This window comes from Myxocyprinus asiaticus, chromosome 39 (genome assembly GCF_019703515.2).
Source record: "Myxocyprinus asiaticus isolate MX2 ecotype Aquarium Trade chromosome 39, UBuf_Myxa_2, whole genome shotgun sequence".
NCBI lineage: Eukaryota > Metazoa > Chordata > Actinopteri > Cypriniformes > Catostomidae > Myxocyprinus > Myxocyprinus asiaticus.
In genome coordinates this window covers 18,453,713-18,469,632 of record NC_059382.1, presented here as the reverse complement: position 1 = coordinate 18,469,632, position 15,920 = coordinate 18,453,713, and the positions used below count along the sequence as shown (strand labels likewise).

At 39.7% G+C, this 15,920-nt stretch overlaps 1 protein-coding gene across 2 annotated transcripts in view; it reads right to left on the bottom strand.

Annotated features, from left to right (window-relative positions):
- The window catches only part of LOC127429469 (ubiquitin carboxyl-terminal hydrolase 32-like), a 101,469-nt gene extending 86,488 nt beyond the window's left edge, over positions 1 to 14,981 (bottom strand). For both annotated transcript variants that reach the window (XM_051678471.1, XM_051678472.1), the window contains exon 1: positions 14,801 to 14,981. In XM_051678471.1, coding sequence (XP_051534431.1) covers positions 14,801 to 14,858 — 58 coding nt within the window. In that variant the 5' untranslated portion in view covers positions 14,859 to 14,981. The remainder of the gene's footprint in view (positions 1 to 14,800) is intronic.
- Positions 14,982 to 15,920: the final 939 nt, after the last annotated feature.

The following is a 15,920-nucleotide window of genomic DNA, read 5'->3' as shown; positions in this document are numbered from 1 at the left end:
CCATGCTAAAATACTCTGACAGTGTTTCCTGCACTACCATTCAACAGAACTGCAACACAGATTGAATCAGCAGCATGAAACCTACAGCGCAACCAGTTAAGTCCGATTCCAGAATGAATGACTCTTATGAGTTGGTTCTTTTGACTTGAGACAGCAAACCATACATCCTGAACGAATTACTCTTATCTGCCAATTGAATGAAAAACGTACTGAACCGCAAGCCATTTATATTGTCATGGCTGACTCAAAATTAACCAAGAACTGATACTGTGTTGTGTACTTAAAGGAATAGTTTACTTAATCTCCGCTAAATACTGCAGACATTTTCAGTGCACTCTGCATAAAGACAGGAGGAACTCCTGACCAGTTCTGAGGTCATTACGGGCCAATTAAGTGGGTAAAATTTGCATTTCTCACACTGCTCTCTCCAAAGGTGCTAAAATGATACAGTATCTGCAAATCATAAGATGGTGGCAGATTATGCAGAGTGATAGCACAACATTGCGGCTATTAAAACGTGTATAAAAAGAGATGAAAAATTCCCTTTCTTGAATTACTTAACTAAATTTGCTGAATAATTTTATTGGCTGACAAGTCTCTGGATTCAGAGCAAATAAAAAATTAATCACAAATTAAACCTTAAAGATCCCGAAGTCAAAAGAATGTTTGAAACAGAAAAACAGTGCTTAGAGAAAGAAATCTGGGATCTCTGTTGTAGACTACACTTCACATTGAGTGAGTCACACTAAAATAAATGCTCTTCTTTAGTGACTCAGTTCCGCAATCACACTAAATATCTACCTGATTAAATTAGTTTATTTCAATTTTTCTCCAAAATAGTATCCAAAAAGGAAAGCCCAATCCTTTGTGGGGAACAGACTCAGTGGTGTTCATATTAACTTGATGAAAAATGGGGAAAAGAGGAAATGAGGAAATGCAAATATCTTCTTGCTTTGGGGAATTCGGTGACAAGTCTTCTCTTTGAAATGACACAGCAACAGACTGCATGACTGCTAAAGCATTCACAGCCTCTTTGATTTTCCTTTCCTCCTCCAGTCAGAGTGCTGGCTTCCACTCAGAGAGAGAGAACTAGATCTATAATGCTCTGAGTAGTCTATGATGGAAGCCTGCAGGATATACTGTAACCTACAGTAAACATAAAACTAATTTCAGTGCACTACTACCCAGAAACATGACCTACTTTGAGCTCCTAGTAAGCTCCTTTAATGTAGGGTCTGTAGGTGGAGGCAACCTTTCATTCTAGGCAGAGGACCACAAGGACCGCGTGAGTGCAAATGAGAAGACTGACCCTTACAGGTGAAGAAAAATAAAGAAACATGAGTTTTTGAAGACACAAAATAATTATCTCTGGATTCGTTGGCATGTAACCTCACTTGACTCACTGTAAGACTGGAAGATGGTATTGTAAGCTGGCTACAGACAACAGGGCTGGGACAAAAAATATAATATTACTTAAGAATGAACCTAGAGAATATATATATATATATATATTTTAAGAATGACATATATATATTTGTGTGTGTATATATATATATATATATATGTGTGTGTGTGTGTGTGTGTGTATATATATATATATATATATATATATATATATATATTTTATGTAAGTGTATGTGTGTGTGTGTATATATATATATATATATATATATATATACACACACACACACACACACATATATATATACACACACACACACACACATATATATATATATATATATATATATATATATATATATATATATATATTATTTGATTTTTTTTGGATTGTGTGTGTGTTATGTAGGACCACAGGGGTGTTCGTTAGGGGTCAGGGTGGGATTGTATTAGTAGGGTTTAAATCTAAAATGTTGATTCATTATATATGTGTTGAGTTTTTTTTCCACTGTCATGCACATGAATCAATAAAAATGTTAAAATCACAAAAAATTACAATTGTGTTTCATTATACCAGAGGACATTTCTCTAAAAAAGTTCTTTGTCCCCATGTGCACTTGTAAACTGTATTCTGGCTTTTTTATGGCAGTTCTGGAGTAGTGGCTTCTTCCTTGCTGAGCAGCCTTTCAGGTTATGTCAATATAGGACTCGTTTTACTGTGGATATAGATACGTGTCTACCTGTTTCCTCCAGCATCTTCACAATGTCCTTTGCTGTTGTTCTGAGATTGAGTTGCACTTTTTGCACCAAACTACATTCATCTCTAGAAGACAGAATGCGTCTTCTTCCTGAGCGGTATGATGGCTTCGTGGTCCCATATACTTGCATACTATTGTTTGTACAGATGAACGTGGTACCTTCAGGCATTTGGAAATTGCTCCCAAGGATGAACCAGACTTGTGGAGGTCCACAATTTTTTTTCTGAGGTCTTGGCTGATTTCTTTTTATTTTCCCATGATGTCAAGCAAAGAGGCACTGAGTTTGAAGGTAGGCCTTAAAATACTGTGGAGGTGAGGGTGTGGTTGAGCGCCCATCTGGGGAGAGAGAAAGCGGTAAGGACATCCACCTGAGATGAACTGTGACTAATTACCATCTCTATGTTCACAGTGAGAGTCGGGGGAGATAAAAACACGGCCAGTTCACAGACAGAGGGGAGAGCCCGGCAGCAGCAAACCCTCATGTGACACTGGCAAAGACAGGAGCGCAAGATGAGCCAGAGGCCTTTCTGGAGCTCTTCGAGCGCATGGCCCAAGCTCTGGAATGGCTGTGGGCGCAATGGGCAGTCCACCTCCTACCGCTGCTGACCGGGGAGCCCCAACTCGTGGTCCAACAACTCCCGGTTGACAACCTACTGAGGTACCCTGAGCTGAAGAAAGCCTTCCTGCTTTTTTACACCATTCTGCTGTAACCACCGGAGGGTCAACTTGGCCTTGTGCTTAGGGTCACTGTCGTGCTGGAAAGTCCAAGAGCATCCCATGCGCAGCTTTCGTGCAGAAGAATGCAAATTGTCTGCCAGTATTTTCTGATATCATGCTGCATTCATCTTGCCATCAATTTTCACAAGATTCCCCGTGCCTTTAGAGCTCACACAATCCCAAAACATCAGTGAGCCACCACCATGCTTCACAGTGGGGATGGTATTCTTTTCACTATAGGCCTTGTTGACCCCTCTCCAAACACAGCGCTTATGGTTGTGACCTCAAAGCTCTATTTTGGTCTCATCACTCCAAATTACAGTGTGCCAGAAGCTATGTGGCGTGTCAAGGTGTTGTCAGGCATATTGTAACCGGGCTTTTTTGTGGCATTGGTGCAGTAAATGCTTCTTTCTGGCAACTCGACCATGCAGCTAATTTTTGTTCAAGTATCATCATATTTTGCTCCTTGAAACAACCACACCGTCTTTTTCCAGAGCAGCCTGTATTTCTCCTGAGGTTACCTGTGGGTCTTTCTTTGTATCCTGAACAGTTCTTCTGGCAGTTGAGGCTGAAATCTTTCTTGGTCTACCTGACCTTGGCTTGGTATCAAGAGATCCCTGAAGTTTCCACTTCTTAATAAGTGACTGAACAGTACTGACTGGTATTTTCAAGGCTTTGGATATCTTTTTATATCCTTTTCCATCTTTATAAAGTTCCATTACCTTGTTATGCAGGTCTTTTGACAGTTCTTTTCTGCTCCCCATGGCTCAGTATCTAGCCTGCTCAGTGCATCGACGTGAGAGCTAACAAACTCATTGATTATTTATACACAGACACTAATTGCAATTTAAAAAGCCACAGGTGTGGGAAATTAACCTTTAATTGCCATTTAAACCTGTGTGTGTCACCTTGTGTGTCTGTAACAAGGCCAAACATTCAAGGGTATGTAAACTTTTGATCAGGGCCATTTGGGTGATTTCTGTTATTATTATGATTTAGAAAGGAGCCAAACAACTATGTGATAATAAATGGCTTCATATGATCACTATCCTTAAATAAAAGACCGTTTTTTTTTGCATGATCAGTCATATTTTCAAAATCAATGCCAAAATTTCACAATTTCTGCCAGGGTTTGCAAACTTTTGAGCACAACTGTATCCACAATTCTCAATTATAAACGATCGGTTGTATCGAGTGTCGCAGGACACTCAGACAAAAGAAGATACAACCCAGCTGTTAATACCAAGGAGCCGTCGGGAAATGTTGTTCCAGGCGGCTCATCATAATTTGATGGCAGGTCACTTGGGACAGGGGAAAAACACTAAGCCTTCTCATGGCCCGTTTCTATTGGCCTGGCATTCGCGGGGATGTTAGCCGGTGGTGTGCGACATGCCGCGAATGTCAGCTGGTGAATCCGCTGGCCACTCCAAAAGCGCCATTGCGCCCTCTTCCGTTGATAGAGATTCCCTTTGACAGAGTTGGCATGGACCTCGTCGGGCCATTAGAACGGTCAGCACATGGTCATTGCTTTGTGTTGGTTCAGGTGGACTACGCAACACGATACCCGGAAGCAGTGCCTCTTCGCAACATCTCAGCATGTAGTGTTCCAGAGGCACTCTTCAGAATAATCTCCTGAGTGGGGATTCCGAAAGAAAGAAATCCTCTCTGACCAGGGCACTACTTTCATGTCACGTACACTACGTGAGCTGTATGAATTATTAGGTATTAAATAGATTCGGACAAGCATGTACCATCCACAAATGGACGGCTTAGTCGAACAATTTAATAAGACCTTAAAAAATATGATTCATAAGTTTGTGCACGAAGATGCTCGGAATTGGGATGGTGGCTCGAACCCCTGTTAATTGCAGTATGAGAGGTCCCACAAGCCTCCACGAGGTTTTCCCCATTTTAATTATTATATGGCATAAGCCCCTTGGCGTGTTAGACGTCATGAAGGAAAATTGTGAGGAGGGACCTTCACAAAGCAAAAATGAAATTCAATACGTTCTTGACCTGAGAGCAAAACTTCACACACTGGGGCATCTATCACAGGAGAATTAGCTACAGGTACATGAATGTCAGTCCCGAATGTATAACAGGGGAGCTCAGCTACGGGAATTTGCACTGTCTCTCGCCGTCACAATGTACAGAGGTTGCCAGGTTGCAAAATAATTTCTCTGACCTGTTCTCCCCTCTCCCCGGCCTCATTAATCTCATAAAACACCACATCAAGACAACCCCAGGGGAAGTGGTACACAGTCGTCTCTACCGCTTACCCAAACACAAGAAACAGGTAATACGGGACGAATTAAAAGCCATGCTCGATATGGGCATAACAGAAGAATCCCACAGTGATTGTGGCCAGCCCGGTGGTTCTGGTACCTAAGAGCGATGGATCTGTCCCATTCTGTGTGGATTATAGAAAGGTCAATGTGGTGTCGAAATTTGATGCTTATTCAATGCCTCGTATTGACGAACTGCTTGATCGGTTGGGCTCGGCTTGCTTTTATTTGACACTGGATTTGACAAAGGGATATTGGCAGATCCCCTTAATGCCAATGTCCCGTGAGAAAACGGCCTTCTCCACACTCTTTGGATTGCACCAATTTGTGAACCATCTGTTCGGTTTGTTTGGGGCCCCGGCTACGTTTCAGCGTCTTATGGACCAAGTCCTAAGACCGCATGCTGCGTATGCCGCTGCTTATTTGGATGATATAATTATTTACAGTAATGACTGGCAATGGCATATGCAGCATCTGAGTGCTGTTCTGAGGTTGCTGTGACAAGCGGGGCTCACAGCAAACCCGAAGAAGTGCGCAACTGGATGGGTGGTGGTACGGTATCTGGGGTTCCACTTGGGTCATGGGTAGGTGTGACCTCAAACTGATAAAACCACAGCGATCGCGACCTGCCCAAGACCCAAGACCAAAAAGGAGGGGAGACTGGCCGGCTACTATCAAAGGTTTGTGCCTAATTTTTCCGATGTCACCAGCCCACTAACTGATCTCACTAAAAAGGGACCCCAGAACCGGTCCAGTGGAAAGAGTCGTGCCAACAAGCTTTCACGCAGGTAAAAGCTGCACTTTGTGGTGGGCAGCATCTGCATTCCTGATTTCTCCCTTTTGTTTTAAAGACAGATGCATCGGACAGGGTGCTAGGTGCTGTTCTGTCCCAAGAAGTAGAGGGGAAGCAGCGCCCGGTGCTGTACATTAGTCGAAAGCTCTCTATGAGAGAGACAAAGTACAGCACCATAGAGAAGGAGTGTTTGGCCATCAAGAAGGTGGTCCTCACTTTCCGCTACTATTTGTTGGGACGAGCATTCACCCTCTGTTCAGACCACGCCCCACTCCAATGGCTCCACTGGATGAAGGATGCCAATGCCCGGATCACCCGTTGGTATCTGGCACTCCAGCCATTTAAGTTCAAGGTGGTCCACAGACCAGGGGCACAGATTGCTATTGCGGAATTTATCTCCAGAAAAGGGGGGGGTTGGCAGTCCGGACAGTTCCTCCCGCCTGGGTCGGGCGGTGGGGGTATGTGGAGGTGAGGCCGTGATCAAGCGCCCGTCTGGGGAGAGAGAAAGTGATAAGGACATCCACCTGAGATGAACTGTGACTAATTACCATCTCTATGTTCACGTGGACACTACAGGACGCTTGACGTAATTCACGTCATCAGCAGAGTGCTGGAGCACTGAACCCGTGCAGCCCAGTTTTTTTTCTAACCGTGCATCTTTGAACATGCAGAATGCACATGCACCTGGAATTATTTGCACAGATGTAATCACTGGTAAACAACAGGAGACAAAGTTAAAAATGTCAACAGTGGATGTACATGTCAAGAACATGTTTGTGAGAAGGTCTGGAGATACTTGGATTAGTATAACTCGAGCCTGACGGACTATGAAGACACTTTATGGGTCTAAACTCAATAAGAGAAATAGTCCGGTGTAGACATTTGCAGATATTCAATAATATGGTATACTCCGATAATTAACATGCACAATATTGCTATCGTGAGCACTTCAAAATACCGTGAACATTTCTAGATAACATATTAACCAAATTGTTCAGATTTTTCTGAATGCACTGTAGCATTTCCATCAATAAATCAACATTCCCAACACTAACTCTTACAGTTATAGGAAGACAAACCAAAGTACTAGGAAACTCTAAAATTCATGTTTCTTTTTCAAATAAGTTTCCCTCAAAATGTTACCATTGTTGTTACTTGTTCATTTGCAATGAAAACAAACCATTATAAATTAGATAAATGCAAAATAGAAGCATTGGACTCAGTCTTTTGAAAGCCACCATGTCTCTTTGAATCTTATATGGTTTGATCTTTGCTAAGTTACTTTCTTTGTGATCTTTTAACTTAAAAAGTAAAAAACAAGTAACTAAATCTTGTAATTAAGAACAACAAAGTTTATTAATCTTTCAAACTTCTTTGTAATTCAATACAATACCGTGATAATACCGTATCGGTATTCCTGAAATACTTCAACATTTATCATGATATGAAAATGTTACACCGTCACATCCCTAGTCTGGTGTCTTAACAGTCGTAGCGAGCATGCGCCAACCACCTGTGTATGCATGCCCAGTCAGATGGAGTATACTTTGACAGGCTCGCGTTTGACTGTACGCAGACGCTGAGCGTTTGCGTCAAAATCGAAGTATACCTTAGGCTTTACAGGAACAGTTCATCCCCAAAAATGAAAATTCTAATGTAGTCTCAATGAATGAACGTTACTATAACTAAACAGATTTTTACGTGCCACTTTCTACATTTTGCTGCAGTTTAAATTAACACTAGAGGAACTACAACAACTGTGTGACGTGAATTTTATTCACTTTCACACAAATCACAAAGAAGAAGAAGAACCTTTATTTTGTCACACATTATACATTTGCACATATACAGCGAAATTCTTTTTTTCGCATATCACAGCCAAGGTGGGGTCAGAGAGTAGGGTCAGCCATGATATGGCACCCCTGGAGCAGATAGGGTCAAGGGCCTTGCTCAAGGGCCCAACAGTGGCATCTTGGTGGTGCTGGGGCTTGAACCCCTGACCTTCTGGTCAGCTACCCAGAGCCTTAATACTTTTACTATTAGGGCTGTCAATTGAGCAGAGAAACTAAATTCAAATTTTTACCTTAAATATTTGCAATTTGAAATTTCCTTAGTCCACAAGAGGGCGCAATAAATACATAAACCATACAGCACCATTACACTACTGAAAGAACATTCCTGGCTGTAAAAAAAAAAAAGAGCATTTCATTTTCAACTAATGTGCAAAATAAATAAAAGTTTTAGTCCGTCCATATTCTCAAATGTTAAGTCAAAAGAAAAATGGGGGGGGGGGCACTTTAATAGGCAGTCCACATGGTGTTACACTTGCACTGATGCCACAGTATACCACCCCAGACACAAGCTATAATAACAGTGAAATACCACATTGTTTTTTTATTAATTACAGTTGTATGTAGGGTAGCAATAGTCCCAGATAGCAGAGGTATTTGGCTGCACTTGGCGGTGAAGCGGCTCAGACTATCAGCCCAGGCCAGGGGCTGTTTAATCAGATGGAAAACAACAGAATGGAACCGAACGCAAAGATCTCGAGACACACATTTCCAAGCTGAACATCTTTCCTGACAAAGCATTTAAAAAACTCATTGCTTAATCTGAGAAATGCTTATAAGAGAGCAAGATGCGACGGTCAAGTACCTCCACCTACTGTAAGGGGCTGTTCACGTTAGGGCTGGGCGATATGTAAAAAATATTTTAGCGATAATTGCCTTAAAAAGAATGCGATATCCGATTACATCATCAACCTCCCTGCCGAGGGTTGGTGAATTTTTTGCTTTATTGATTTTGCTTTAAAAATGTAATTCATTGTGTGGCCTGGGTAGCTCAGTGAATAAAGACGCTGACTACCACCCCAGGAGTCGCGAGTTCGAATCCAGGGCGTGCTGAGTGACTCCAGCCAGGTCTCCAAAGCAACCAAACTGGCCCGGTTGCTAGTGAGGGTAGAGTCACATGGGGTAACCTCCTCGTGGTCGCTATCATGTGGTTTTGCTCTCGGTGGGGCGTGTGGTGAGTTGTGCGTGGATGCCGTGGAGAATAGCGTGAAGCCTCCACACGCGCTATGGCTACGCCAACACGAGGACTTAGAGCGCATTGGGGACTGGGCATCACAAATTGGGGAGAAAAAAATTTATATATATATATATATATATATATATATATATATATATAAAAAATGTAATTCATTTATTGAAAAAATCTTATTTAACCACCTCCCCAACTCCAAACATTTACCGTCTCCAATGACTCCATTTGCCATCATGCAAGCATCCATCAACATTACTAATAGCCTACAGATTAAGAACTAAAGACAATTATAAATGTAAAGACAATAATAATCCAAATAAATAAACCTAATAAATTCCCTTGTGTTCCCAAAATAATGATGCCAAAGGTGTTCTTAGGGGGCCTTAACTTTTTTTCCTTAGCTTTTAATTAATTGCATTATAAATTGTACTATGTCAATTTATCTTATCCTGTCTTTGTTGGTTTTAAATGCTTGTTGTATGAATGTGATTTTATTTTTTGTAACTCCATGTACAGCATTTTGGTACCCAATGCGGTTTTTGAAAGTGCTCTATTAATAAAGTTGAATTGAGTTCTTATCGAATTTGTGATTGTATTCCATTTTGGTAATAGAGTTAATGCTGCCTAAAGAAAAGAAAATAAATCTAGGTTCAAGGTGAACGTGTCTTGCATTACTTTATGATTTAATCACTTTCGTCTTTATTTTATACAAAGATATATATTACTGAACCTGCAGAGTCGCGTTCACAATGCATGTTACCCGTGTGGAAATAAAGTGAAATAAAATCACAGCACCTCCCGTCCTGAGATGATCAGAGATACTTTGCAGCATTCTCACAGATGACATTATTCTTGCAAACAGTTTTCAGACGAATGAAACAGAAAAAAAAAAAACTCTTTACATGCGCTTGTTCCACGAGACAGGCTCGCGCTGCACGTCTACATGTGTGTGTTCTGCAATACTGGCTTGTGCTGCACGCCTCTGAACAAACAGTGAATCAGATACAAGCATTGACGGCTTTTCTTTTGTCTGTTCTTAAAAATATAGTAAAGTGTGTTTCTTCAAGCGCATGTCTTAGTGACTAACAACATTTCTTGTCATGTGTCACTCCGAGTCTTACAGGTCTCCCGCCTGATGTGAGTAGATGAGCAAAATTACCGCGCATGAAATACATTTGGACGAGGAGCTTGTGAACTGGATTCGTCATATTTTGCGGGTGGCAGGTGCTAATTTCACAACCTGGCCACTGTTTAATATATTTGGCGACTTCCCAGATCCATGGTTTTGCCATTTCCTGATACTGTCGATCATCATCTGTTCACAATCGGCACCGGGATCCGATATCCGATTACATCGTCACATCGCCCAGCCCTAGTTCACACCAAACGCGTCGCTTCTGCAACCATCCATTTGTTTTTCTTTCTAAACACGTGATAAACAAACATCTTTGTTTCGCTTTTTGTTTATTCAGCATCTTGTGCAGGAGTGCTGTTTTAGATGATGTGTCTAATTAAAAAGAACTTTAAAAAGCATCTTGAGTCACCTGCATTATTTTAAACTGTATTTGTTGCACTGTGTCTAGCCTTTTTAGCACAAGAATACGATCGATCTGAAGTCATTGTCAGTTCTTGGCACACATCCAAAATTCGAATACACAGTTTTAACATTCGAATGTGCATTTTTTTTCTTAAATTCGATGAATATTCAAATTTTTATTAGACAGCCCTATTTACAATAATGCATCATTTGAAAAACGAGATTAGCTTCTCCAGTAGCTCACCTGATAGAGTGTTGGACTCTGGACTCGGAAGACCACAGTTCGAGTCCATTCAAACACACAGGTTGACACTAGAAGTGACATGAAATGTACCTTTCATTTTGTATTTTTTGGATACTATTGGTTAGGTTTAGGCATTGGTTAAGGGTAAGGATCTGGTAAAATCTGTTTTAGTTACCTCTCATTTGATTTGAGAACACTTGGTTACTTGGCTTCCCCCCACATTCATTCTAATCACACAATGCACGAATGCGGTAAAAACATCCGTGCAACTCCACTCGTTAATGGTCAATCAGAACACACGCTCGCCATACCATTTCAGTGCTTGTTTTACATATCAGTAAAATAAAAATGACAGTGACAGCTTGGATCATTACTACTATATATGCAATTTCATGACATAAAATAAATTGATAGAATGTGGAATTTGTATATTTAAAAAAAATCTAAAATGTGATCATAACAATGAAAAGCAAAATTTTAAACAAGATATACACTCTCACATACTATAGAGTGTTTAGTCCTATTTATGAATATACTGTATGAATATTAATATGTGTGAGAACATGCCTGCTTCCAGGTTGGCTTAATATCTTTTTCAGTTGCATTACACTTACATGTCAAGTCAAAGTCTGGTGAGTAAAAACAAAATGTATTCTGTACAAAAATGTATTCTTTTTCAAATGTGTCAGTAGAGGGTTGCATTATGACCACGTGTAAACGGTGATTTGTCTCACCTGTCCATTTGGGTTCAGATGGCCCAAAATGCATGTGAGGATGGGGCTGTCCATCTAACTAATGTCTCTTTTTGTGTTCAAAGAGGATAGTAAGTCATAAGGGTTTGGATTTTTGAACAACTTGAGTAAATGATGACAGAATTTTGCATTTTTGGGTGAAGTATCCCTTTAATAATTAGCAGTGTTTCCCATTAATTACCCATCACTATCACTCCCAGTCAGTCAGCCCCCCCCCCCCACTCACTGCTCTTGACTGAGTAACTTTAGTAGCTTTAGGTATTAATGTATTATAATCATACAGTAAAGACCAGTAGTAGTTTTATGTTGCATTTCATTCTGAATGTTTACTTGAATACATGATAGCCTACTGCTGTTAAAAACAGCACAGAATTTTCTAAATTTGTATTTTTTGTTCTATTTCTATTCATTGTTGTTTTTTTTATTATTATTTTATTACTAGTCTTGAATAATTACTTAAGAACTTGATACCATTCTTCCATAATTAACATATTAGTCAGTGTTATTATGTGTTGTGGTTTTGAAGCTGGTATTGAGAATCGTCAAATTTCACTACTGACTACTGAAATTCTGGTATTGTGATAATGTTAAGCCTACATTCTACATGGTAGATCTTGCTGCAATAACATGATGAAAAAGTAGATCTCATTCCATAGAAATGTGAGCACCCCTGCTGTTAATGGTGGTGATGGAGGCTTATCTTTATTTGACTACCATACGTAACATAACATAATTATCATATGACAATAGCCTCCCCTACCCAGTGCAGTTTACATTTCTGTCGCAAAGAACTGAGTTGATTGCATAGGTACACTATTAGGTTAGGCATCAGTCATAATTTTAGAAAAATATACAACATAAACTTTGACATGTTACTTAAGCATGTAACTTAAATGTCCTTTTTTTCTCTCTGGACAAGTAACTTTTTTACTCTGACAAGTGAATGACAATTTACTTGTCTGGAGGACAAGCACATGACGATGATTAATGTCGAGCCCTGGCTCAAATGTATGCTCTAGTCGATTTTGTGTTTTGACCATTTGTGAACTGCGTTAAACTCTGTCTTGTTTATGCTTTTTTTTTGCCGTGTCATTACAATTCATCTCTATACAACCAATGTGTTTATGATTAAATTACTACAAGAGCACAAAATTGTTTTCAAGGGCACAGAGTTTTTCATAGATCTAGCCTCTTAATTTTACTCTCAAAGTGCAACAGATTGATGCATTTAACTTTAAAATGTACAAAATTTCTTACAGGGGAGCATGTCCCCAGACCCCCCTACAGGGTCCAAGGTCCACCCACCACAATCTCACAAAATCCTGTGGGAAACACTGATTAGAAAGCATGATTTCAAAATAACCTCTATAACACAAGTAGTATTTAAGAATAGGAAGAAAAAAAAAAAAAAAAAAAAAAAAAAAAAAAAACACCAATAAAACAAACAATAAAACACTGACATGAATGTCATGCCTTCTTAACACTACATTATTGTGATGTCAGCAGCATTGGCTATTGGGCAGCATGGCACAAAAAGCTGCAATTAATGTGCTATCGCAGTGTGGGTGCAGCTGGAACAATTAGGGTAATTCTACCTCTGCTGGTGGGCTCTTGGCCAGCTAACCCCCTGCTTCCCACCAACGCACACACACACGTGTTTGAATGTGCCCACAAGCCAAGACACACACAACGCTGTTGATGAGAGCAAAAGAATGAAATCACACAATCTTGACTTTTCAATACCACTCACGAATTCCTTGTAACTTGTGAATCATTATGTCAGCAACGATGTCAACAAGATAAAGACGCAAAACCAGCCAAACGTACAAATTCCTCTATAGTTGTTATAGCTTTGGCTAATTTAAATCTTGACCTGTGGTTTCCTGGTAAGAGAAACTAAGATGCAAATAACGCCTATGCAAAACACCAGCTAAATTCTGCTTATTCATCAAGGTGTGGAAAGATAAGCACTGCTGACACGCTCGATCTCAGATGCCAGGCCAGTATCTGCTCTCAGCTACCTTTGCGTACACAAACCTGATCGCTGCACAAACATAAACACACCAGCATCACAGTCTGTCAGACTGTTTGCTTCTATTAGACTATGCTGCTAGCCAGATTTTAGTTTCAGAAATCTAGAATGGATGTCATCAATGTGTATCATCAGAAACCTGAAACCAAACTTGTGGTCAGGACATGGAAGCAGTAGCTTATCATTATATGTGATATCAGAGTGCTAGAAAGATTCAGGTGGTGACACAGTAATACTGGCATACTGGATCAACAACATATACAGCCATAGTACACTCAATATCTACCTTCATCTACATAATACTACTTAGAAACCACTTACGCAGAACCCAGATGTACTGCCTTGGTTTGAGAAAGCAAAACCCATGTAATTTGAAGTGATAACACCACACCAGTGATGAATTTACACTATGTCATTTTCATTATAATGTCCCAACAGATGAAGATTTAGTGTAAAAGATAAATGCGATTCACAGCTGATAGGAGCTGTCATAAACTTGTCATGTCAACAGGCCTTTTCAACAATGATTCTTCCATTACTTAATTCTTGAACTTACATTTGCCCTTGAAGATAGAAAATGACACTTAGGCAATTCCATATCGTATTAATTTAAGGTGAAGGAGTGGTAAATACACAGATGTTCAATACTAAAAGTGTAAAACAGGTTTCAATGTGTCAGGAAAAGCACTTCCACCGTCTGCTCAGGATCACGCGATGGTGCACAACGTGAATAACGTTGGGGGGGGCAGGGGGTAAATGTTGACAAATGTTGACAGATTAGTGAAATCTGTTTATCAGAGTGAACGGAGCGCTGCTGCACCACCCAGATTAGTTACACTTCCAGCCGGCTGCTCGTTAGACATTGGCTATGTCTCATAAACCCTAGTGAGCAGTCTACTTTCTACTAATTTGGGTCAGCAAAGGCGCGTGCGAACGTTTGGAATGCGGCTATGATGGCAAAAATACTGTCTAGGTTGGCAGCTCACGTGATTTTGGGACTCTGACAACAACATTACATCGAATTACACTACTAACACAAAGACAAGTCCGAACAACCCCACCTTCACCCCCAAATCGTTCACAACCGCTACTTGAGCGAGCTGACGCATAACAGCTCTGTGAAATGACAGGTTGAGGCTCGTTAGCACGCAGAAAGAGTTCATATGTGGGCTTAACTAGCTGGCTAACGCTGCTAACGCTAGCCGACCGCCGTTAATCGCTCAAGATCAAAGCTCTTACCTCTTTTAACGGCCTCGTCATACGAAAGGAAGCCTATCCGTGACTCTTTGGCGCCCATGGTGCCCTCATTTCATAGCAATGGCAGACATGTGCAGAGTGTGACCGGTGCCTGTTGCCTTGTTTTCCGTTGTTGTTGTTGTTGTTGTTTTTTTTGGTGTCCGTATCAAGTCAAGCGGTGGAGTTTTGCGTTCTCAACGAGTGACGCGTCTCAGTGCCGACGCCTCCAGGCTGGATCACGTGACTTCTGTCCAATCAGAGCGCAGGGGGCGTATGCGCGTCAGTTTCTCGCAAGAAAAACGCAGCGTTGCAGCTCAGGCGCAGACGTCTTTGGCCAATAATGGGCTGACATAATGGTCAGAAATTAACTAAATTAACTTAATTAAATATTAAGCAATATTTTTGATTTGATTTGATTTTTAGAAGTATTTTTTAGCTAAATGAGAGCATTTAAAAAACACTGTGCAGCCCTTTTATGTAAAATACTGGATTTAATCAGTTTATTAATATAAATGTCAAATTAATGCAGTAAGGTTGTTACCTATACATTTAAATCATAATTAAATCACATATTTTATGTAAAATGTTTTGGATAAAATATTAGAACAATATCAGATGTTTAGAGCGAATTCATAAACTAAAATAAATAAATAAATAAATAAATAAAAGTTTAAGATTTACGCATTTCAATTTCATAAGAAAATTCCATCAAATTGAATTGAGTAATCTTTAATAAAATAAAATAAAAATCTAATATTTAAAGTTGTATTATTATTATTATTATTATTATTATTACTATTATTATTATTATTATTATCTTTAAACATTACACAATTCAAGCTGATGGAATTTATTTTATTATATATATATATATATATATATATATATATATATATATATATATATATATATATATATATATATATTGTTTTAGTTTTTTTGTTTGTTTTGTTTTTTAAGTGCAATTGGAGCATTTTTTGCCACTACATTTTTAATTTTTTTTTTTTTTTTTAATTATTTTTTTTTTCACTTTCGTCCCCAAGCTCCCATTAATTCCTGACCGTAGCTGACATACTGTGTCTCCTCTTATGTGGTTATTCTAGGCTATTAATGGGGAAATAGT